The sequence below is a fragment of the Phoxinus phoxinus genome (assembly GCF_949152265.1).
Source record: "Phoxinus phoxinus genome assembly, chromosome: 3".
Lineage (NCBI taxonomy): Eukaryota > Metazoa > Chordata > Actinopteri > Cypriniformes > Leuciscidae > Phoxinus > Phoxinus phoxinus.
The window spans coordinates 12930354-12955176 of NC_136878.1; the positions used below are offsets into that span (position 1 = coordinate 12930354).

At 36.7% G+C, this 24823-nt stretch overlaps 1 protein-coding gene across 2 annotated transcripts; it reads left to right on the plus strand.

Moving 5' to 3' along the window:
* The first annotated feature begins 28 nt into the window (after positions 1 to 28).
* Positions 29 to 24146, plus strand: gab3 (GRB2 associated binding protein 3). 2 transcript variants are annotated; one of them, XM_079607929.1, is made up of 10 exons: positions 29 to 144; positions 9235 to 9538; positions 14823 to 15027; positions 17226 to 17629; positions 17779 to 17828; positions 17973 to 18204; positions 20458 to 20548; positions 20844 to 20928; positions 21829 to 21942; positions 22267 to 24146. In XM_079607929.1, exons 1-10 carry the CDS (start codon positions 73 to 75, stop codon positions 22381 to 22383), a joined length of 1674 nt encoding a protein of 557 aa, XP_079464055.1. In that variant the 5' UTR covers positions 29 to 72; the 3' UTR covers positions 22384 to 24146. The 2 variants fall into 2 exon arrangements, 1 of the variants encoding a protein (XP_079464055.1); XR_013796953.1 differs by having other exon boundaries at positions 73 to 144; positions 20409 to 20548.
* The last annotated feature ends 677 nt before the right edge of the window (positions 24147 to 24823 follow it).

Sequence of the window (24823 nt, forward strand, 5' to 3'; positions counted from 1 at the left end):
GGATTCTCACTGCTTTCCTCTCAGTCTGCAATCAGCAACGGACACACACACACACACAGAGACGCAGCAGCTATGAGCGCGGACGATGTGGTGTGCACAGGATGGCTCATAAAATCCCCTCCGGAGAAGAAGCTAAAGAGATTTGTGAGTTAAAGTCCTGTGTGTCTGAGCGTGAGTGTGATGTATTCAGCATTAGAAGCGGGTACTGCAGTATAATGATCCACTGTCAGTTCATGTTCTCTGTGTTTTTATAACACAGGATCTCTTTGCTGGGTTTCCCTGTGCCGCATGGTTTGATTTTAATTGCATTTTAAGACGTAATATGTTCTCAACTATGTGCATCAGTATTGCTTACACTTGTCCTCTCCCTGCTGCTTTCCATCACTGTCAGTGTTTTACTGTTTAACTGTGCTGTGCCGAAGGCTCACGCTTGGCTGCATTTTAATTTTCTGTTGCCTGTGGACTTTTGATCGTTGTTATGAGATGCTTTACACATGCTAATTCTCAGCTGTGTTTGTGCAGCATTTGTGTGCCTTCTTGCACGTGGCTTTGCTGCTTTGCATAGCCTCTTCTTGGCTGTGTGAAATTCAGTGCTGTGCTTTGTGACAAAGCAGTTTACCTGTGCAACCACCAGGCACTTCCATGCATTAAATGCATCTCAAATATATTCCTGTTATATCATTTGATATTGCAGTTTATTGTAATATATAAGTGACAATGCATTATGTTTTGTCATGTAACTGCAGTCTCGTTGTTGTCCTGTACTGTTTAATCATCCTTCCTCATTTCTTCCTCATTCCTCATTCCTCATCTGTTTACGTGTTTACTGTGTTTCACTGTGCTCAGCACTCATTTGACCCTGTGCTTTCATCTGTCAGACCAGAAGCTACAGTCTCTCAGCAAATGCTACTTTTTTGAGCCTTTAATTGTGTTGCTGTGATAATGTTTTCCTGGTCCCGGAATCTAATAAGTTGAGTAAAACAGGAACCGTTAAAGTAAAACTGGAACAGTTTAAAACTGAAACAGCCTAACTGTTCTCTTTTTACTGTGTAAAATGGTGCTGTAAATGTGTTGACCTCAGTTTTGTTTATAAATAGGGATGAGTGTAATTGTAATCACTATTAACAGCGTAAAGGGCCGTTCACACCAAGAACTATAACTATAATGATACCTATAACAATGATTAGCTTAGCATCCACACCAATGGACAATAACGTTTTATTATAAGCATTGGTCCTTAGTTCTAGTTCATTAAATCCTTAAGCTCTTTGATATCTAGTGCATTCTGACTGGGTAAAAAAAATCGTTCTGAATGTGATTCCAGTGATATTGTTCCTCTGTGTTGTTGTCATTATAAAGGCCTGTTCAAACCAAAGACTATAACTATAGCATAACTATAAAGTTTTAATAATCATTCAAGTTCTATGAGAACAGTAAAGTCACAGCTATAACGATAACGACACAGGGGGATTGGTATAACTTTGGAATCACTTTTAGAACGTTTTTTTTTTTTTTATAGCAGATGAATGATAAAAACATTGACAAACAATCAGAATCCACACAAGCCTTTATAGCAGCCGACGACATAACTGCAGAACTGACAGAACATTAGGCTATCATCCCTGGGAGTGGACACTAATATAGTTATTGTTATAGTGTGTGAACCAACTGTTTTGTAGTTTACTTAAATATTGTGGTGTGATGACATTTTAAAAGTACAAAGATTCCATGTCTACATGTACAATTGTTTCAGAACAGTAGTTATAAATGAAAAATTGCATGTCAGACAAGACAGCATTAATGTAGTTCTGCCACTGTTTGACATGTCCACTACTAATCTTTTAAGCTTCCTTTCTTACTAGTTTGGCTAAATATTATAGTGAGGTTATATTTCGCTTGTTACTACATGCATTTCACAGTTGTAAATCACGCCTTCCAAAAGCAGGTGCACAATAATTTCCAAAAGTTGATTTATATGCAGAGCACTGTTTAGTCTAATTACAACCTGATTAGACACACAGAGAGACTCTCAAGATCCTCTGCATGAAAGTGAAGGTCTCAGTTGTTTGGTTGAGAAGAGGAAGGGCAGGGAGGACCTTCAGTCATAAGACGAGTGTTCAAAGTGTCAGCCTGACACCACAAACACGCTCTCTCCCACCCCTCACTCTCTTTCGCTCTGTTTCTGTGAAATTTGGGTGTGTTGCAAAACATGGGAAGTGTAGGGTGCCAGGCAGTTGAGAGTGACCCTGCATTCAGAAATGAGCTGTGCTATCAGAGACCAGACAAGCAAAAGTGGCTTGACTGCTATTAGGAGGTGGAACTGGGGGGCTGACAAAGAGTGAGTGCACATGTGTAAACAAGTGTGCCCGTAGTCTGTTTAATGCGTATGTGTGTGTCATAGTAAACAGTTCAGGGGGCACTACATGAAGATCAAACAAACACTCTCTCTCTCTATCTGTCTCTCTCATTTACTCACTCTTTCTTTTTCTCTTTCTCACTCTCTCTCTTTCTCTGGTTTTGTGGCTTCATCAGAGAGTAAAATGTGAGACATTGGGAACGAGTGTTTGTTGTGTGCTACCAGTGTGATCTTACTTTCTTTCTGTCTGTCTGTCTTTCTTTCTTTCTTTTGTAGGTCATTACATTCTGTGAAAAAATACTGTACATGCGAATATATTTAAAATAGTTTTTTTTTAAAGATGAGCAAGGCAACTTATCATCAATGATTACTCCACAAATAATATGTCTGTGAACTTTTTTCAAGATTTTAGGTTAATATAAAAAGTACATGGAATATTTGTTAAATACAATTATGTAAAAGAAAAAAAAAGTGACTTTTAAGGTCAAAGGTGGTTAAAATGGAGAAACATGTCAAAGAAATAGAGACCTGTCACAGCACCTTTCAGTCTAATTTTTATGTAATTCTCAGAAATATAATTTGTGTACTTCTCGGAAACATACTTGAAATGACACTTAAATTTACTTGTCTTGTACTGACAGAAAAGTCTAAGTACATATTTGGTCAATACTTGTATCAATCTTCTGATCGAGGAGATTGTATTCTAAGTATACTTGGCTTGTAGTTGTGTTTACTCTTTTGATTGAGAAGCCTATTAAATATTTTTTCATATAGTTTTACTTATAAACTTACATTGTCTGAAAATATTGATTTATAAAGAAAACTGATTTGTTCCTAATTCGATGTGAATTAAATATGTGAAATATTATGTGAATTATTGTGTAGTCCACTGGTAGTACATAGGAAATAAATTAAAATCTACTTAACTCTTTTCCAGCCGTTGACGTAATTTTACGTAATTTATGATACAACACGTGTTCCCTGCCTTAGCTGCGGGAACATATTTTTACGGGGGTGCTGGGGGGTGGGGCTTGATGTTGCGGGACGGTGCCGTTGTGGAGGATTTTGAACAAAATCCTAATATTAAACAGTCCAAACAACACTTACAGATTAACATACAAATGAATGAGTTATGTGTTATGTGAGAACGCTCATATAAATGTTAAAAACACTGCATATTTTGGATACACACGGATGCATTCTGTGTCCGACCTCGTGTCTTTCTGATTTCTTTCTTTCAAAGAGCGTCGTTTTTGACCGGATCAGTTGGATGAATGATTCAATGATTAACTCACCATGGCTGTGTCCGACATCGCCCATACCCTTAAATAGGGTCTTGCTATAAGATTGCGCCGCAGCTGAATCATTCATCCATCCATTTTCCAAACAATGTAATCTGTAGAAAGAATATTTTACTTTAATGTATTAGCCCATACATACAATGCAAAGACTTTATCAAGAAGACTATTATTACTTGTTTGTGCAAAGCATTATTGGAAAAGCTCTGTGGATATTTACTTTTTGTTGTTGACCTTAGGGAGGAAACAAAACACATTGTTTTGATTGACATTTGCACAACACTTTTCCATCTAAGAGGAACTACACAAACATGCTCCAAACACATGTAAACAAACTCATACAGACTCCATTTACTGTTCTCCACAATGTACTAGGGGTGTAACAATATATCGTGCCACAATATATCGCAATACAAAAATGCAACAATACGTATCGTGGATAGTGACAATATGTATCGTGGATAGTTCACCCAAAATAGAAATTACTGTATAAGAAAAAAATCATGTTTTCAGAGTTTTAGTGTCAGTACTACATTAAACTACTATATAATGTTGATTATAATGTATAATAATGCAATGGTCAGCTTCAGAATCATGAATATTTTTATTCTGGTGTCACCATTGTTCTTGAATTACAAGCACCAAGTCCAAACCTGTTCATTTAAACCCACAATATAATATCAAAGTTAGCATTTTAATCAACAGTACATTTTTTGTTAACCTTTTATCATATGTCTTGGGAGTATCGCAATAATATCGTATCGTGAGTTCAGTATCGTGATATATATCGAATCGTGAAATGAAGGTATCGTTACACCCCTACAATGTACATAAACATACTCAAAAACGCACACATGCAAACGTGAATGTGTTGGTGTTCGCTTGTTGGAGACAAACGTTTGGGCCAATTTCAGACTTCCCTTCTGTGAAGGGTTCTGGGAAAACGTAGCTCTAGTTCCTCTCTTTGACTAAAACACGCATGCATAAGGGGAAGAAAATATAGCCATTCCAAAAGAAAGAATAGAGAGAAGGTCTTTGTTTGAGGCAGAGGTAAACCAAGGCCATGCTCTGACTGCGCTGCTCTGAGCATGCCCAGAACTACGTGTGGTCTCGATGACAAATTCTGTAGAAAAACTGTTCAGACACGGGAAGGGTAATGTATGTGGTTTAGTGAGATTCACACACAAACACACACACATTAGTGACTCAATATGGAAGAATTGTTAAAGATAAGCACATTTTAATCAGTGTCTGTTGGTTTGTGCTCGTTAACTTTCCATTGTCTGTTTAAAACAATTGTGTGGGTTTTTTTGGTATACTAAATTGGTATACTTAAAGTCTGCTAAATTGGAACAACTAATTTTGTACTTAATGCACTTTAGTTATCTGGAAACAGTGCTGAAGTTCAACTAAAGATATGGGCTACTTAAGTATATTGGATTGTGCTAATGTGGAACTACTGCAAGTACCCGGTATACACTTTAAATATATGCATTTAAAGACTGATATTATACAGAGATCATACTACCTTACTAATAGTGATATTAACACACATTTTAAGGCCTAATATTAAGAAATGTGCAATAAAGTACTCCAAATAAAGTTTAATTATATTTATATCAGTAAAGTCTCAAGCGATATGTCAGTAAATAATATGTTGATGGGTTTGAATATACTCAGTATGAAATAAATGTTTTTAAAATACATTTTGGTAAAAAATACAAAAAATCACTTGGGTAGTGATCACACTTTTGGAGCTTTTTTCAATTAAATGCTTAATTACTGAGATATTGCTTAGGTTTCAGGATAAACCACTTCACCCTTTGTCATCTTTATTTCTTGCATGTCCGAATATTTTAAATAATAAAGACCTTGAAGATGTAGATTTGTGCCTTGTAAGCAGCATTTCTGCAAAAACAGTTCTACATTTACTTTGTGTTCTGTGCATGTGTTACGTGCAAAATTAATGAGATGTGATTACTTTTTTTAAGGAGTCGTTTGTGGCCACATTCCAACTTTACTGTAAAGTCCATTTCTGGTGTTCTGTAGTGTCAAACTTTGTTTTATACAAATACCACTTACAGTATAATTGGAAAGGTTAATATATCAGCTTATATGCTGTTCTTTTCTGTGTTTTAAATTTAAATATGGTAAAATGGATGTGAGAAAGCACTATATTCATATTGACAGCTGAAAGCATGAACACAATAGCCATAATAATAATAATAATAATTACTTTTTTTGTTTTGTTTTTAATAAGGCGAAATTGCAATTGAACTTGACAGCCAATGATTTTTGTTTTGTGGAAAAGAGCAGTTTTGACATTATGTGTTCCACAAGAAAAAAAGTTGTGTTTGGAGTGACTTGAGTGTGGCTAGATTATTTTCAGATTAAAGCAAATGATCTGTGAGTGTGAAAGGTGTAACTCCCATCAGAACGACCAAATTATGTCATTTTCATTAAATTATTTAACCTACAGTCTTTTTGTATTTCAATTGTACATTCAAAATTCTCACAAATCTGAGGTGGCACATGCACCTTGAATTTTAAGCATGACACTCCTGGTTGTACTGGTTCACCTCCTGGCTGGAAAAACTGTGCTAATTAGCAAATCCAGGTGATTGGAACAAAATACTGAGGAGGACTTTTACTTTCTGAACCTCTGAGGTCACTTTGGATTAAAAGTTTGTCTGTAAGACCAAAGTAAATGGAGAAGTCTTTTCTGGTCTCTTCTTGCTTTATCTGGCTCTGAGGACTCATGTCAGCACTTAGTCTGGATCTCAGAGAAGAGGAAGAGAGTTTGTCTTGTGACAATGTCCACAATGATAGAAATCGTGCAGCTCTGTGGCATTCTTACTTATAATGCATGTGTTTGAGACATATTTGTATATCTGTAAAAACGACCTCGAGGGAGGAAGTGAGGATTTTCCTGATGATACAAGTAGGAGATTGTGGCCTTTTATTAAATATTGCTGTGAGAAAACAAGTTTAAAACACTCTGTGAGAAGTGGGCCTGTGAGAAATGTCTTTACCGTCAGGGGTTGTGTAACAGCTGACTTCTGTGGTAAAATCTTGGTTACAGATAGAAAACAGCAACTAACTGAACAAAGACGTTTCAACAGAGAACTGAATGATGTCACAGACGGGAGCAAAACAGAATGTACTAAGTTGCTGATGGATCCAGAACATTTTTTTTTTCTGATGGAATAACAATATCATGAATGGGAATAAGGAATCACTCCATAGACTAAGCTATAGTGGCAATGACAGTGTGTGTTATGTGTTGGGTTTTAGGTTTTAGGTTTTAGGTGGGTTTTTGATGCCTTATCTGATGGTCAGATGATTGGTCAGATCTTTTCATAATTTTCACGAATCATAATTCCTAAATTGTGTAATAGTACAGACTGGGTATGTCACACCATTAAAACCTTATATAATAAAAATATATAGCATAAAGTGTATGTCTTTTGAAAAAATAATAGCCTAGTCGTTGGTAAAAAGTGTTTTACATTAGCATTAAAATTAAATTAAATATAAAAGTTATCTATAAATGCAAATGCACACACACATGTTGGGTTTTCATGTTTTATGGGGACATTCCAGAGACATAGTGATTTTTGTTATTGTTTTTTGATTTGTATAAACTGTATATTCTATCCCCTAACCCTAAACCTACCCATTACAGAAAACTTTCCAGCATTTTTAGATCATTTTTATTTATTTATTTTTGATTAATAAGCTGTTTTCCACATGAGCAATTTCCAAGGCTATTTATATAGAGCAAGAGGAAGAGCAAGTTATTATATTTTGTTCAGTGTTCTTTATATAAGAAGTATAAATGCAGTGTGTGAACCACTGGTGCTCCCTCCAAAAAAAATCTGCAGTTAATTTTTTGGGGTATTATCTTCCCTAATAAGAAAAAGAGAGCAAGAAGGAGAGAGAAACTTTGAGTAAACATGTGACAGCATAGAAACTGCTATCCCCTGTCTTTTTCTTCGCTTAGAATTTTTTTCTTGTTTCTATAATAGTTTCTGTTACATCATTGAAAATAGGCAACTTCTCTGAAAGATTTATAGATTTCACCTGAGGCAGGTACTGTTTGCACTTGGTAGCACAGGGAAAACCTATTAAAATAACACATAATGTACAATAATCAGAAATAATGACCTAATGACATCAGAATAAATGCATTTACCTCATAAACTAATATTAACCCAATTACCTCATGATGACATAACCTAATATCTTAATAGAATAACAACTTTAATACATCTAATAAGCAAGTTTTTGCACTGATTACAGTCGCTGGTAAAGCCAGGGGATTTATACTGATTGACTTGGTGTTGATTATTTACTTCGTAACCATATGTGCAACCTGTTTCTGCTCTGAGAGATTAATCTGTTTCTTGGAAAATACATTTGTAAGTCATCTCTGACTGCTTGTCACACCCTGTCCAGTTTAGACAGAAGTTTATCTGTAAGTTTGTTCTTACATTTATAGTCTTGCCACGGTATACGTATGGGATGACAGTCAGTGGGGCAAGATTTTACATTGGGTAAATGGGAGGGGGGGAGGTTATCATGCTATGAAGTTATCAATCTAGATAGTTTTCCAAGACCATTATTGGAATGACTGAATACTTGTAATGATTAAAGTTTATTTTTAATACACTATTTTTTGGAGTTTTGGTTTCATTTTTAGTTCAAATAAATCATGCTGTTTTCATTACTGTAGGCTATTGCGCTATTAAAATGGCTCCTCAGTCGGTTTGAACACAGATACCACATGGTGTGAAAAAAAGGACATTGTGGCAAGTCTAATTTGCACAATAATGCTTAAATATTTAGTTGAATCTACTTCTTGAATTAAAAGTATGTTTAGCTATCACTTTTCTCAGTTGAAGTACTTAGTATTGTACTGAGTTCATGAACCTGAACCCTGCACATTTACATCCCAGAATGGAGCTAGAGCCAATTTGTTAAAACAGTGCTTAGTTACATAGTTATTTGACTATTCATTAGCAGTATCCAATAGCCACCATGGACTATTGGAAGATGGACTTAGTGACATCAGTGGAAAAGGACATTTGTTTCAGAGGAAGAGCAAGTTAGTATATTTTGATCAGTGTTATTTTAGTCGTATTTATTATTATGTTTTTAATTATATAATATATTTAGATTATATTACTATTACCTTTTATTTTTAGATAAAATATATTTTTTATTTCATGCAATATTTATTTCAGCTTTATTTCAATTAAAAAAATTGTTTTAGTAGTTTTAATTTTAGTTAACAATAACCCTGGTTTTATAAAGGCTGAAATTTATAAAATACATTTATTTTAATTTATTTTATTTTAAATAAAGTGCACAGATAACTTGTTCAAAATAAGGCCAACCAAGAGCAACATGTGTCAAGATATAAATAGGGGCAAATGATCATTTCATGTGAAGACAAGATCTGAAGATCAAAGGAGACTTTTTAACTTGATTGCTAATCTATGTGAGAGTGTTCGAGAAGGACATTGCTAATCTAATTCTCTTCCCCTCTTTCTCACTCTCTGTCCCTCTCTCTCTCAGTCATGGCGGAAGCGATGGTTTGTTTTGCGGAGGGGTCGGATGAGCGGGAATCCTGACGTTTTGGAATATTACCGTAGCAAGAGCTCCCGTAAACCAATCAGAACCATCGACCTGCAGGAGTGTGAGGTCACCATCGAGGCAGAGGTACGGCCCACTAAACGTCAGTACCAAAATCAGCACCTATTTGTGGTCAAGACCACCACGCGCATCTTTTACCTGCTGGCCAAAACAGTAGAAGAGATGAACATCTGGGTACAGAACATTGGACAGATTTGTACGTTTGGAGGACTGAACAGACATGCAGGTGAGGCGTTTTATTGTAAACATGTAATTTTTGTTTTTAGGCCTTGGACAGCTTAGTATGACATGCTCACTATTGCCTTTTTCTTGAATCGGAGCTTCTGATAGTGTCGGAATTTGTAGACTGTCTAATGACGACCCAATAGGAGCACAGCAATTGATGACGTACGTGAGAAAGAGAGGAGAGACATGTTGATATGTTCATACTAGCTTGTCTATTTACTGTAATACGTTACATAAATATCTTATTTGTTTTCCCTTTACATTATCATCACACTATCAAAATGACCTGAAGATTTTACTGAAGAATGAGCAGTTAATGACCTATTGTGTCTGAGCACTACAGACAAACTTACTTTTTTCTTTTTATGCAAAACATTACACATTAACATTATATACCGTATGGGCTTGCTTCGATATCGTTACAATTTTGAGAAGGTCAGAATTAATGCAGAGTGTCCAGTCTATTATAAATTTAACACAATACAATTTATTATTAAATAATGCTCACCAAGGCTGCATTTGTTTGATAAAAAATACAGTATAAAACAGTATAAAAAAATATATATATTTTTTTTTTTAATGTAACGTATTCCTATAATGGGGAAGCTGATTCCAGTGCCACATGATCCTTCAGAATCATTCTAATATGTTGATTTGCTGCTCAAGAAACATTTCTTATTAGTATCAATGTTGAAAATAGTTGTGCTGCTTAAGATTTTTGTGGAAACCGTAATATACTTTAAATAAAAAATTGACCCGTTGAATCAATGCATCTTTGCTGAATAAAAGTAGCAAAATCTTTAACTGACCTTAAACTTTTGAAAAGTATGTAAATATGTAAATGTGCACTATATAAATTAGAATAAATAAGTAATAATAATTTGTACATCAACAAGTGACAGGTGATGAAACAAGATCAGGTGAGGCATTAACAAAGAGGTATACATGAAAAATATAACATTTTATTCACGCTAAGGTACAGAAAAGAAAAGCACCTTAAGATTAAAATTCTAGTTACAAATGTATTTCTCTGCAGTAAACACGCCGGTAATAAATACATTCTGTGTATGTGCGTGGGTTTATGAGAAAGGAAAGTGCTACAGATAAGCTACAACAGGAAAAACCCTCGTACGTAAAAAGCCTCCTAAAAACAACCCTTTCATCACATCAGATCCTTCCATTAAACTAAAGATTCATATTCCTCTAACTGCAGTTTTGAAATGAATAAACTTAGACTGGGAAATCATTAGCCACTGTATGTTTGCTCCAGAGAGAGATGCTGAGACTGAGAGATGCGGACAGAATCCGTGAGAGAAGGACGCTGTAATATAGGCGAGGTCTTATTTTAATATTCTGTTCCATTCCTCCATCTCTCTTCCTCTCTTTCGAATAGTCTGCAGAGCAACAGCTGCGTCACTGAGGAACGTTCAGACACACACACGTCTGTCATAACGTAGACAGCTCACAAGTATGTGGCATCTCATATCTTTAACTAATAATAGCAAACCGCTAGCGTCATGATCTGTGTCCACAGCACATATGACTGCTATTATAGCGAGAAAATGTGTTTTTATTAAAGCTGGCACAATAATTAGTGTAAGACGCAGGGAGAATGTTAGCCGTTAGCATATACCAAACACAGAGAGTGAGAGAAACCTCAAGTTACACATTAATATGAGTGATACAGCAGCCGAGAAGTTTTCAGACACACACGCACTTGGTTACTGTTTCATACACAACACACTGGATGGTTGGACACGCCTCTAAACTGGTAAAGGCTGATTGTGAAAGATAAAGCTAGTATATACAGAACAACACATGCACGTCCATGCCCTTTTCTCCACACACATGCACAGATGAAAAAAAGCTTGATTCGTTTCTTTCTCCATGTTGCTTACGTCTCTGAGGAAGGCCAGAGGTGACTATCAGACATATTGTTGAAACAGCGAGTGTAGTTTTGGAGACACGATGTCTCAGTCGCTGCTTACCCGCTAACCTCATTACAAACCCCAGCAGGACTCCAGCCATGAACTGGAACTCAGCTTTTTATTTACAGGCAGACTCTTTTGCAGTGAGACAGACAGCAGGTTAGAGAAGAACAGTTTAGGGATTGTAGTCACACCTGGAGGGCCGCAGTTTCTGTTCCTGCTTCAGGCCATGTGTCAAGACACTCAGAACACACACTGGGGTCCTGTTAAACCAAGGCTTTTTTGAACTTTTGTAAACTCAAATGTTGATCTCTGCCAGAGCCACTAGTTACAGTACATGGTTATGTCTCTTCTCTCGCTCTGAAGTGTCACCATGCTTACTGTTTATTTACTCTCTCTGGCACCATAACAACTTCTCAATGTCTTTCACTCTGACCTGTCACCATGACAACTACTCACTGCATCTCCACTGTCCCTCTGACCCATCACCATGACAACCACTCATTGTGTCTTCTCTGTCCGTATGACCATCTCCATGACGACCACTCATTGTCTCCACTGTCCCTCTGTCACATCACCATGACAACTGCTCACAGTATCTCTACTCTCATTCTAAACCGTAACCATGTCAACTACTCATTGTGTCTCCACTGTTCCTCCCATTACCAACCACTCACTGTATCTCTACTCCCACTCTGACCTGTCACCATGATGACCACTCATTTTATCTGTACTGTCCCGCTGACCTATCACCATGACAACTGCTCGTTGCTTTTATATGAAAATAATTATGATGAACAAGACACTTTGGGCCCTATTTTAACGATCTGAAACGCAAGTATCAAAGGCGAAACGCAAGTAACTTTGTGGGCGGATCCCGGGCGCTGTTGCTATTATACCGGCGGAATAAATTACTCTTGCGCCCGACGCAAATATAAAATGGGTTGGTCTGAAGTAGCTTCATTATTCATAGGTGTGGATTGGGCGTAACGTGAAATAAACCAATCAGAGCGTCTTCTCACATAGTCTTTAAGAGCAGGCGCGCTTGTTCCATGGCGGATTGCTATTATAACGGCGGGTTTGCCAGGCACACGCCAGGAGCGGTTCACAGCCGAGGAGACCGACGTTCTCGTCAGGGCCGTAAAAGACAGAGAGAAGTGACATTGTATAGGGATGGGAGAAACCCACCCAAATTAGCTTCGGTTAAACAGGCGTATAATAATTTGGGTAAATGTGTAAGCTAGATTTATGCCTATTTTTTTCACATCTTCATGGACACAACAATGATTTTCCTTGTGTGTTAATATTTTTCCTTGTAATAATGTATGATTTACAAAAATGAAAACTGCTGCGTCTGTTTATATTAGAGAATCAAAGTGTATGCGCATTGTAACTTCACACGCTACATAATGGCCAAGCACGTGCCCTTAAAATAGTATTTGACTAACGCGCAACGCTCCTCTGTCTTTAGACTAGGTTTTTCTTGGTCAGTGGCGGAATTGTTTTCTCAAACTGCAAAATAGCACCAGGGAACGTTTGCGCCGGAACACGCCTCCTCTTTTCGCTGAACCGCCCCCCTAATTTACCGACGTGCGTCTGTGGAGGGAAAAGTCCACTGTGCATCGGGTGAAAAATAGGAATGATACATGCGTCGGTGTACAAAATCAATTGCGCTGGGTGCAAGATAGGGCCCCTTAAGTACTTGTGTGATCGCACTGTCAGAGAGTTTGGGAATATTCACACATAATTTTTACACATAAAAAGCTGATATCAGAGTTTTAAAACCAAACTTTTTAGAACAATGCTGCATGATTGTTTAAACCAATAAGCATTAAGCGGTGTTGTTAGCATGTCATTTCCCATTGTGCTTTTGATCAGCGCAGTTGGAGAAGAGCAACTGCGTCTGAGTGCAGATTTCGGCACGGCCGCCTTGCCATCGCTACAGTTTTTTGATACGAGTAGAAAGACATCAGAGCAAGTCGGACCACACTGACACATTTCTAACTTGATTCACTTGCTCATCTCAAACAAGTATGTTTTGGCAGTTTACTGTTTTCGACTCTCTGATTTGTGGAATTTTTTGTACAGCATCATGGGTAATGTAGTTTTTCCCATGAATTTTTAAACTAAGATGACATAATGCGGGCTAACAGCTTCAACAGAAGCAAATACTATCGATTAATAACCTCGTAGCTCGCAGTAGGTTTCCATAGTACCATGACTACTACTTATTGTATCTCTACTATCCCTTTGACCCCATCACCATGACAACTGCTCACAACTCTGTTCTCCTGAATCCCTTTACCACAGCAACCTAGGTCTGCAGGTGTAAAGCAGCTCTACATAATAATTAAAGGCTTTTCAATGCAGCTGTATAAAAGAAGCTGTTCAAATAAATGTTACACTTACTGTACAAACATTGTGAAAATGCTACAGGCTTATACATTTGAGTAAGATCTGCTCGATGTTTACAGTAAATATAAGAGAACAAAAATGAATACAACCACATGCCTGGTGTTGCTCAGATTTCTCTTCTGAGTCATTGTCAGTTATTCAAGTGTTGGATACCCAATAGTAGGCTCTGCCAAAGAAGCAATGTTTATGTGAGCCCACACAATCCCCCTCAGATTAGCATGCTAGCTGCAACGTGATCAAAAAGACGGTTATCTACAACTGTTTACCCACAGCATTACTCACAATGCCTTTCAAGCACCAGCAGGTTGAGTGTGATCAGACGTCCAAACACTGAGTCATCACTTATGGATCATCACAATTAAAATGATTTGGATAATTTGAAACTACCTATTTAATTAACCTGCTCAACTATAATTCCCAAAATGAGAGATGTGTCACTCGGATTCTCACAGCACACACAGATACGACCATGATGGAAGGCAAGCGGCACAAAACTTTCCACAATGACCTTTATCTGAGTTATTTCAACTCGGTTCCACCTTCCAAAAACATTTTTGCTTACTATTAAGAAGAGAAACGATTACACCCCTAAATGTCATGTGTTTTCAGCGCGTGTAACAGGCTCACGTGTTCATCTGTGGGGTTTAGAAATGTCTGGCCACTACTAATGCACTGTTGAGTCTAAACAGGAAGAGAAAGAGAAAGAGAGAGAGAGTGTGTGTGTGTGTGTGTGTGGGGGGGGGGGGGGGGGTTGTGGTGTGGTGTGGTGTGGTGTGGGGGGCTGGAAGGGGTGATTTGGTCTGCCACCTTCTGGTAATTTAAAGCAAATGTAGGCTACTTCAGGAATGAAATGTGTTTAATGTGTGTAATTTTGACATCCAAAATAAATCAATGTATCAAAGCCCATCTATTTATTTTTCTCTTGCTCTTTCTCTTTGACAGAATCAATGGACAGTCTAAATCGTACTCCCTCTTCCCAGCAGCCATCTCCAGCACTTTCTCCTCATGTTTCTCTTGTGGCCAATCAGGACACAGTTACCATCGACAGCCACACTGTCCTAGACAGGCCTAGCGAATCAGAGATCAGCCCTCCACTCGACTACCTCTTCCTCTCTCAGTGTGAAACCGGGACAAAGAGCATCGTCAGGCAAGGCCCACCTCACTTCTTATGATCACACATTGCAAAAATAATAATTACATGTTAATCTCGATACAAAATTGAGATTCATTCCATGTAGCGCCTGACTAGTTATCGGCTTTTTCTCTAATCAGATTTAATAAAGGTGACTGAGAGAATAAATGAGAAAAGAAAATCTCTCACGCTTTTCGCATCAGTGAAATCTTTTGATCTTGGTCACTGCAGCATAACACACTGTGATTAGATTCAAATAAAATCTTCAGGGACCTGCATGCAAAGTAGGGACTTAATGGTTTTATAAGAACTCATGATGATTTTTGTAATGCTGTTTTGTTTTGAATACTGAGGCATCATTATGGAGGGGTTTAGCTGATTAATGAAATAACTGCAGGTTTCTCAGAGCTACATTACCGTTCAAAAGTTTGGGGTCGGTAACATTTTTTAATTGTTTTTTGAAAGCTATCTTCTATGCTCACAATTGACTACAAATACAGTAAAAACAGAAATATTGGAAATAGTATTACAACTTAAAATAACTGCTTTCTATTCAGTACCCATTTACTTCTTCAGTCACATTATCTGGTTTGGAGCTCAAAAACATTTCTTATTATTATCAATGTTGAAAAAAGTTTATACTTAATATGTTTGTGGAAACCTTTTTTTCAGGATTCTCTGATGAATAGAAAGTTTTTAAAAAACTGCATTTGTTTACAATAGAAATCTTTTGTAATTATAATTATACATGTTTTACAATCCCTTTTGATAACTTTAATGCATCCTTGCTTAATTAAAGTAAGGTGACAATTTAGATTGGGGAACACATATTCACTATTAACTGGAGTTATATTTAGGTATGAGGTAGGGTTACGCAATCTAGAATATGGTCAATTTATTTCAATTCAATTAACATTTATTTATATAGCCCTTTTTATAATTCCGTTTTAAAGCAGATTTACAGATAATGCATGTGTGTCTACATTACAATTTAGCTGCTATCAGAGGTGACTGTGTCTAAGTTGTACATTTTAGAAAAGTACATATACAAATCACGCAGACAGCTAACAATGTATTAAAGGCAGAAAACAATGAGCTCATTGAAGTAATGAATGCATGCTGTTAACAAATGATTAGGATATATAGAATATATATAGAATATATATAGAAATATATAGATCCAAACTGGAGCTGACATACTTTCTAGTTGCCTCAGGAAGGGCATCCCGAGATAAAAACAGAAAAGCAAATTTAAAATAACTAGCATAGCTGCTGTTCGTAACATTAAGCAGATAATAATGTGCATTTGATGGAGCATTTCGTGGAAAGTAATTCCAATGTTTTCTTATAATATTACCAAGTGGCAGCATATACAGTATATTGAAAAAAGCAGAGGGCCTAACACAGATCCTTGAGGCACTCCATAATTTACTGATTATCTTCGATTTTTTTCCTGTTTAAATAGGCAAGGTCAATAAGGCATTAATATGTGTAAATATACTAATAAAAAGCTAATATGCTAGTAACATGAATGTGAATAAGCAACTAAGTGAATATGTGTTCCCTAATCTAAAATGTTTAATTTCTTCAACAACAACAACACACACACAAAAAACGCCAAACCTGAACTGTAGTGTATATGTTCCAGGAAATTAGTTTTTCGACGTTTTTAATTAAAATGAACATGAATTGGAAATTAGAAATGATTGTGTCTCTGATCTTAAATACAACATTTATTTTCTTCTATAGTAACATGAACAGCTCAATTATGTACAATAAGACCAGGAAAGTCTAATAATAAAGAATAGGGTACATTTTTATTTCATAATAACCTTAAGACAACTTTTCTAATGTGAACCAGATTTGAGTGGCTCCTACACTTAAGCAAATGTTGTATTTTTGAACTTCTAATATGTGACTTCACTTGTCTATTAAAAATGTTTTGTCTTGTCTTCCTAAGGCTTTACATGTAAAAGAGAATTTGGAATTTGGAATGCAAAATGATGCTTTGAACGAGAGTCTGTAAAAAATAGTTTCATTATGACACAACAAACCATACTTTTTCCATATGCTTTCTCTGAAGAATTTTTTTTTTCCATTGAAGAGTTTCGTCAACAGGTTTTATTTTGAATAACATCATTTAGTTGAATAAACTAAAAAAAAAATGGTTATTTCTTATGTATTTATGTGTGCCTGCCTGTCCTTCCCTATAGGTGTGACAGCATCTCAAACTCTGAACGCTCCTTTGAGCAGAGCTCGTCTGAGTACACAGAGGATGTGTTTAGCCCCACCCCTCGCATTGACTCCTCCCCATCCCCTTTCCTTTTGGCCGGGGTGTCCGAGCCCCCGTTCAGCGCCCCCTGTGGTCCGCTCTCTCTCTCGTCCTCACTTTCGTCGTGCCTCTCATCTCCCATCTCTCTACGCCGTCCACCGGACATATTCAGATTCGACCGACCCTTCTGCGTGACATCCGACCCACAGACGCCTCCTCCCCTCCCACCCAAACCTACACACCTGTCCGATCACCACAGTAACGAAGATCCCGGCCGTAATCAGACGCAACCAGCTCTCCTCCCTCGTAGGACGTCACTTTCAGGAATAGACCACTTTTGGAGAGGTAAACATTCACACAAATACACACAACAGATATTATCAATGACTTACCCCCACCCCCCGCCGCCATTTTTCTCATTAAAACATCTCCCAAAAAAGTATATTTTATAGTATATTATATATTTTATTATTATAATGTCTTTTTTTCCCCAGACTTAGACAGTGCTGGAAGAAACTGGAACAAACGTCTAAGCCTCAACCTGGTAAAGAAATATTCAAATATGAAATAGTCAAATGAGCCTGAAGAAAGTTAAACATACACAGTAAATAAGCATCAATTTGAATATTCAATGCCAGAAACCACATGTATCATAGTGTGTCTCTCTCTGTGCCTCGGCTATTTCTAGCCGATATTTCTGAATACCACAGTTACTGAAAACCACTGTGAGGATTCATATGTGCCCATGGCCTCCCCACCAATCAGCTGCTCTAATGTCACTTCAGACGGCTACATACCCATGAGCCCCTCCAGCCTGCCTGTCTCCCTACTGACCAACTGCAAAACAGAGCTCCCCGCGCCTTCGAATCCCGACTTTGAGCCTCCTCCAGTCGACCGCAACCTTAAACCAAAAAGACGGGGTAAATGTTTTCGGGTTGAAAATGTAGTAAAAGTTTATCAGTATCATTCACAATCAAAGTACACGGTATTAAAAAAAAAACTTTAAAAGTTGTATGATTGTAGTATTAGTATTCCATATTGTGACTTGTAGTCTTTAGACTGAATTTAGTGTTACTGATTTAAAGATTTACATGCCCCAAAGTAGCATCTGAATCATTCCTAGAATATAATATCCATGTCCAATATATATATATATATATATATATACACACACACTTCATGGTCAAACGTATGAGGGCACCGCCTTTTAATTTACATTTACATTTGGCTATGTAAGATGCATATATTCCTAACATGTTTTACCACATGCTAAAAAAAATCGTACCAATGACTAATATCTAGTTAAAAACAGGATGTGATGTCATAGTTTAAGAAACTTGATTCCTTGTTCTTTTTAAAGGTGTTTGCACAAGTACACTCTTGAAACCTAAAGGTTCCAAAAGGAGGTTTTCACATAAATGTCACAGAATAACCATTTTGGATTCCCTAAAAAAACTTTGCGTTCACTCGTAAAATGTTTTGCGTTCCCCGGGAAACTTTCCGTTTGCTCGAAAAGAACACAAAGGTTTCCCAAGCGAACGCAAACATTTTCAGGGGAACGCAAACATTTCGCGAATGCAAAAGCATTGACAAATAATTTACCTCCCATCTAATTTTTTTTTCTTTCAACATGTTCCTTCAGCATGTACTTTTAGGGGTTCCTGATATTTTACGAAATTAGCAATGTGATATAGTGTGTTGTGTTAGCTGGGATTTCAGTTAACTACGTCAGAAAAAGAAAATGGAGAAATGGAAAAGATGTTCTCGTGTGAGGAGAGGTACAGAATAGTGACGCATGTTGAAAATGAATATGAGGAAGATGAGATGCAGCAGAGGCTCATGATCTGTGTATCACACAGAAACCACATGTCTATTTCAAGCTCTAAATTTAAGAGTTGTTTTACTAATGTAAATTGGCAGGATTGCCTTGAAAGATCGAATTCTCAATTTTACTTTGTTGACACGTTTCAGTAATTAAGGTTACCCTGATTTTCATTGTCATATAAATTTGCAAATTTATTTTAAAATCGGCAGAATCTGCCTTCCATACAAAGCCACAGCCGAATTAATGTGCGGTCACTTTAGCACGGGCAAAAAAAGTTTCGTTGTCAATTGACAATAATGTAGCGATGTATCAATCACCGCTCACGCAGAAGTCACTTCCAAACCAAACACCTTTTTGTTGGTCAATGTGACGAATTTACATGATTTGAACCCAGTACGGAAGTCTTTTGCGTGAATCCCTTTGGCGTGATTCCTATTTAAAATGACTGAATTTCGCCCTCAAGAAGCGATTGAATTCACTCAAGAAGCGATTCTACAACTGTGAGTTGTTTGAAGATGGTCCACGATTAAAGGTGCGGTCACATTTACTGTTGTTCAGTGATTTTTTTCTAGGGTGAAAATCCAGTCATTTTAAATAGGAATCCACGCAATTAATAATAATATGTTTATTTTATATAGCGCTTTTCAGAAGACTCAAGGTCGCTTTACAATAAATTACAAAAACACATGACATAAACGATACATATAAACTGTGTGAAGGATAACATAGTAGAAAGAGGTACATAGAGTCAGGGGTTGGGGAAACAAGTGACAAAAAGATATGTTTTATTTTTATTATTTATTGGGAATTGTGGCAAAGACTTCCATAGTAGGTTCAAGTTAGTCATGCAAATTCGTCACGTTGACCAAAAGAAAGCTGTTTGGCTTGAAAGTGACTTCTGCGTGAGCGGTGCTTCATACATGTTTGTGATGTTTATGAGCGACACACTTATGTTTACGTTAGTATTTGTTAAAAGAATTTCAAATATGTCACAATAATTCATATATATAATAGTGTGCACTGAACAACGCACTGGTATTTGTGTATTTCATTGAATAGCTGCATGCACACTTCTTTAAGAAAGTCTTTGTGACGTATTTAAAATTCTTCTTAAACTGAGAATGGAGGCTTGCCAAGACAAAAGCACAAGAGGGGAAGTGCATGATACTGTCAGAGACGCAGACAGCATTGTGACTTGAGTGGAGGCACAGGGCTCCTACAGGTCATGCACCTTCACACAAAGGAAATGCCTCATTAAACTCAGTGAAAGTGTGTTTGTGTGTGTTGTGTGGATGACAGAAAAAGATAAGGAGTGTTTGAGCGTTTTGCATTGTGTTTGGTTTCACAGTTCGACCGCCACCTTTAGACCTACGGGGCCTGTCCACCATTTCCGAATGTCCCTTCCACGTCCCCCTCACACGCACCATGACAGAACCCAGGTGAGATTTGCACAACACTGAATTATGCCAAACTCACATTTGCGGATCAAAATGACCATAATACTGATCCTCTGCAAATCTGTTCTTCTTCTCAACCTCTTCCGTCTCTGTCATTCTCTTTAGTATTTCTGTGTGTGTCTTAAATGTTGAAGAAAATATTGTGTTTTTCATGTCATCTGATCTCTATTTCCTGCCTCTGCGAAACCCCCTGCACAAGGGTTTTCTCATTTACATGTTTGTGACACACCGATGTTTATGTAAGATATTGTTTTGTGTTTGTGTGTTTTGTCTCTAGCACATCACTTCAGTGTGTTCCTTTGGACAGGCGGCGAGGATGGGGCTTAAACGGCTCTGAACAGGAAGCGAGCATCACGCCAACGGTAACGTGACTTCCCGTTTAAGCCGTCCTTTCTCGTTAATAATTTATTGCTCTGTTGCTCCTTAAAATTAGAAAGAGCAAGAAGGCAACTGAGAGAGAAAAAAACAAACACAAGAATGATAAAAAGGCAAGAGAACAACAGTAGAACAGAACAAACAGAAAAATGTAGCATAGGAAAAACTCAGCAGATAGTTAAGAAATGCAAACCATTAAATTATGTAAATAATCATAATTTAAGAATAAGCATAAATGTGTGTGTGTGTGTGTGTGTGTGTGTGTGTGTGTGTGTGTGTGTGTGTGTGTGTGTGTGTGTGTGTGTGTGTGTGTGTGTGTGTGTGTGTGTGTGTGTGTGTGTGTGTGTGTGTGTGTGTGTGTGTGTGGTATATACATACACATATATATACCATTATAAAGTTTGGGGTAGTAAGATTTTTTAAATAACATTAAAATGTAATTATTAATACTGTTATTTGGCAATGTTGTATTAAATTTGCAAAAGATTTCTATTTTAACTCGGTGTACTTTCTATTCATCAGCGAAACAAACAGCACAACTAAAATAAATGTCTTTTTATTTACGAAACATTAGAAAAAATATTGCAATTTCTACAAAAAGCAGCACAACTGTAGTAATAACAATAATAATAATAATATTAAATGTTTCTCAAGCACCAAATCAGTGCATTAGAATGATCTCTGAAGGATCATGTGACACTGAAGACTGGAGTAATGATGCTGAAACTTTTGTTTTGCCATCACAGGAATAAATGACACTTTAAAATGTATTTTAAATAGTAGTAATTTTACAATATAAATGCAGCCTTGGTTATAGTTTTGAACACAAATATATGTTATGTATTATTATCATATATTGTGGGTATATTTGTTTTTCCTTTGTTTAGGACTCTCGGCAGATGCTGTTCCCAGCTTGTGATTCTGGCCCCTGGATGAGGCCGTCTCAGCTGGACTACTTGTCACTTGACTTCAACTCTGCCTCCCCCTCACCAGTCCAGAAGGTCAGTGGTGGCCATGAACGATTCAGAAATAACTCTCTTACGAGCATCTGAAGCGCTCTATACACACACATTTTTAGTGAGTGTGCCTGGGGTTTCAGTGGGCACTGCTATCAGTTGTAGTAATCTTTTCTGTGGCTTTTTGAAACTGAATCTTCAGGCAGCGATCACAGTGACTCAGCATTTCCTGTCCCAGTGACAGTTGCTTTGTCACCACTCAGCTCTAAACACGACGTGGCATAAATCTGCCTGCAGGATTGATACAGTTCCGCCCGTGCTGGTTAGTGTTTTGATGGTTTGCTCATATTGCGTTATTGATGTTTTCAGAAACCGCTGCTGGCAGACGACTACAGGGTGGATTACGTGCAGGTAGACGAGAAGAAGACACAGGCTTTACAGAGCACCAAGATGGAGTGGAAGGATGTCCGTCAGTCAAAAGCCTAAAGCCTTCCGGGGGGGGGAAATAATCCATTTAAATTATTACTTGGTTCAAAACTTGACTTGTTTTCATCCATACAATTTCAGGTACATGTTGAGTCTTTTACACTGCTGTGAAAGGAGCCAGCTCAGTACAGAGCTGGATAGGAAACCTTCAGAAATAAAATGGCAGAATATTTAGAAAATTATTCCAGAATAAAAGACCTCCAGTACAACGATTCAAGAATAAAGCTGTTTATTTTGTATTCCTCAGACCAGGAAGTGAATTAGCATTTTAGATTGGGTTTCCTCTGGAATTTTAGAACAGTCAAAAGTTTAGGATTGGTAAGATTTTTTAAATGTTTTTTCAAAGAAGTCTCTAATGCTGCATTTAATGGAACAAAAATACAGTAAAAACATTTATATTGTAAAATATTATTACAATTTTAAATCATACATTTTCAAATATTATTTATTCCTGTGGTGTAAATAATATTATTATTTATGTGGCTTATAGCTGCATTATTCCAATCTTCAGTGTCACAATTTCCTTCAGAAATAATTTTAATATGCTGACGTTGCTGCTCAAGAAACATTTCTTATTATTATCAATGTTGAAAACAAATTTTTTCAGGATTCTTTGATGAATAGAAAGTTCTGTCACTTTAGAGGAATTTAATGCATCCTTGCTGATTAAACATAATAAGTTCTTTAAATAAAAATCTTACCGACCCCAAACTTTTTTATTTTTTAATTAAGATGACTGTGTGTAATTTATGTTGCAAAACATAGAAAATTCTATGCTAACCACAGACCTTAATTTATTTAATTGACTGAACAGCTCTATTGAAATTTGTTTCTAAATCTAAATGGATAATGAAATACAAACAATGCTAACAGCTCGAATCTTATCTGAAAACATGTGACCAAAGCCTAAAGTTGAATTTACTTCAGTAATTCTACAGAATATGATTTTGTTGCACAAATTAACACACACTCTGAGACTTTTATAAGGGAAATTATTTATAAAATGATTATTAATTATTGTTAATTTGCTTATCTTGAAGTACAGAGTGACTTTTTGTGGCACTCCCTGGGACATTTACTTTGGAATAATTCCCCAAATATACACACTGTTCGTTTTACATCACTGATGTATAAGGCTCAGATGTTAAATTGCCTATCTGTGAATTCTGAAATAATGTTTTCAAAGGTGTCATGAAGTCTTTAGGTGGATGTTCTGAATATGTTTATGATGCGTACAATTACTGAAGCGTGTCACAGAAAAAGATAATGCCAATAAATGTGTCTCTTGCACTGATTTAAAAACACCCTTGAGACCATGTTTAACATGGACTTGCATTACTAAAATATGTTTCATGAGTGTCGGACCACTGTAAACCACACACTGTGATTGGACGCTGAAACAAATCAATGAAGGAAGTGAATGTTTTGTAGAAGCGAAATCTGCCTTTTCTTTTTTTAAGATTGAATGTTGAGTGAATACTGAATGTTGAATATGTTAGACTACTGTCAAATTATTTACCTAACAGGGTTATGAAGATCTGTCAACATTTATCGGAATGTAATTTTCCCATCGACCTGGGCCGGTTCACGATTATGAGGCATTACGAATGTATTTCTGTCTGGGGTTGTAGAATTTTAGTGCCATGTCATGCTGTGCGTATCACACTTGTTTTTTTTTTGTTTTGTTTTTTGTTTTTTTATGGTGGTCAGATTTTACCTACCTTTTGCTGTACTGAAAAGAGCACAAAAATCTCATGGGAAACTATCACTGTGACATCATCAGTTTCCCGCCAATCCTGATATTCTTCAGTGTATGCTTTATATCTCATGAAGAAATGTAATACATAAGTGTGAGAAAGAGAGAGAGAAAGAGTGAGAGACAGTGTGTTTGTGTGTGCGTGCGTGCGTGCGTGCGTGTCTGAAATTTAGAGACCTTACTAACCTGTGTGAATCAATGGATGTTTATCCGTCAGCAGGTAAATTATTGTGATGCATATTGAACACAATAAAATCACTTTAAAACAATTCAGCTTAATAAACTGGAAAGAAAAAAACATCAAAGACTCTTCTTTAATCTGTTCTTTTTAAATATAAAATATACATAAATATACAATTTGTACCTACGCTCCCATTCAAAAGATGTCAATACGATTTTTTCTATGTGTTTTAAAGGATCCGTGTCACATGATCCTTCAGAAATCATTCTAATATGCTGATTTGGTGCTCAAGAAACATTTTGTAACAATATTATCAATGTAGAAAGCGGTTTTGCAGCTTAATATTTTTGTTGGAGCCATTGTTGGAAAGGAATCACATTATGACATCCTTGCTCAATAAAAGTTAATTTCTTTCAAAAACAAAATAAATAAAATCTTACTCACCCCAAACCTTTGAACGGTATTGGATATCTATTTTGAATCAGTTTAATACTAATGATAAA

Coding starts and splice junctions, on each gene's coding strand:
- gab3 (XM_079607929.1), top strand. CDS start 73: ATGAGCGCGGACGATGTGGTGTGCACAGGATGGCTCATAAAATCCCCT. Junction 9,539..14,822: donor AGGACTGAACAGACATGCAG/GTGAGGCGTTTT, acceptor TCTCTTTGACAG/AATCAATGGACAGTCTAAAT. Junction 15,028..17,225: donor GGGACAAAGAGCATCGTCAG/GCAAGGCCCACC, acceptor CCTTCCCTATAG/GTGTGACAGCATCTCAAACT.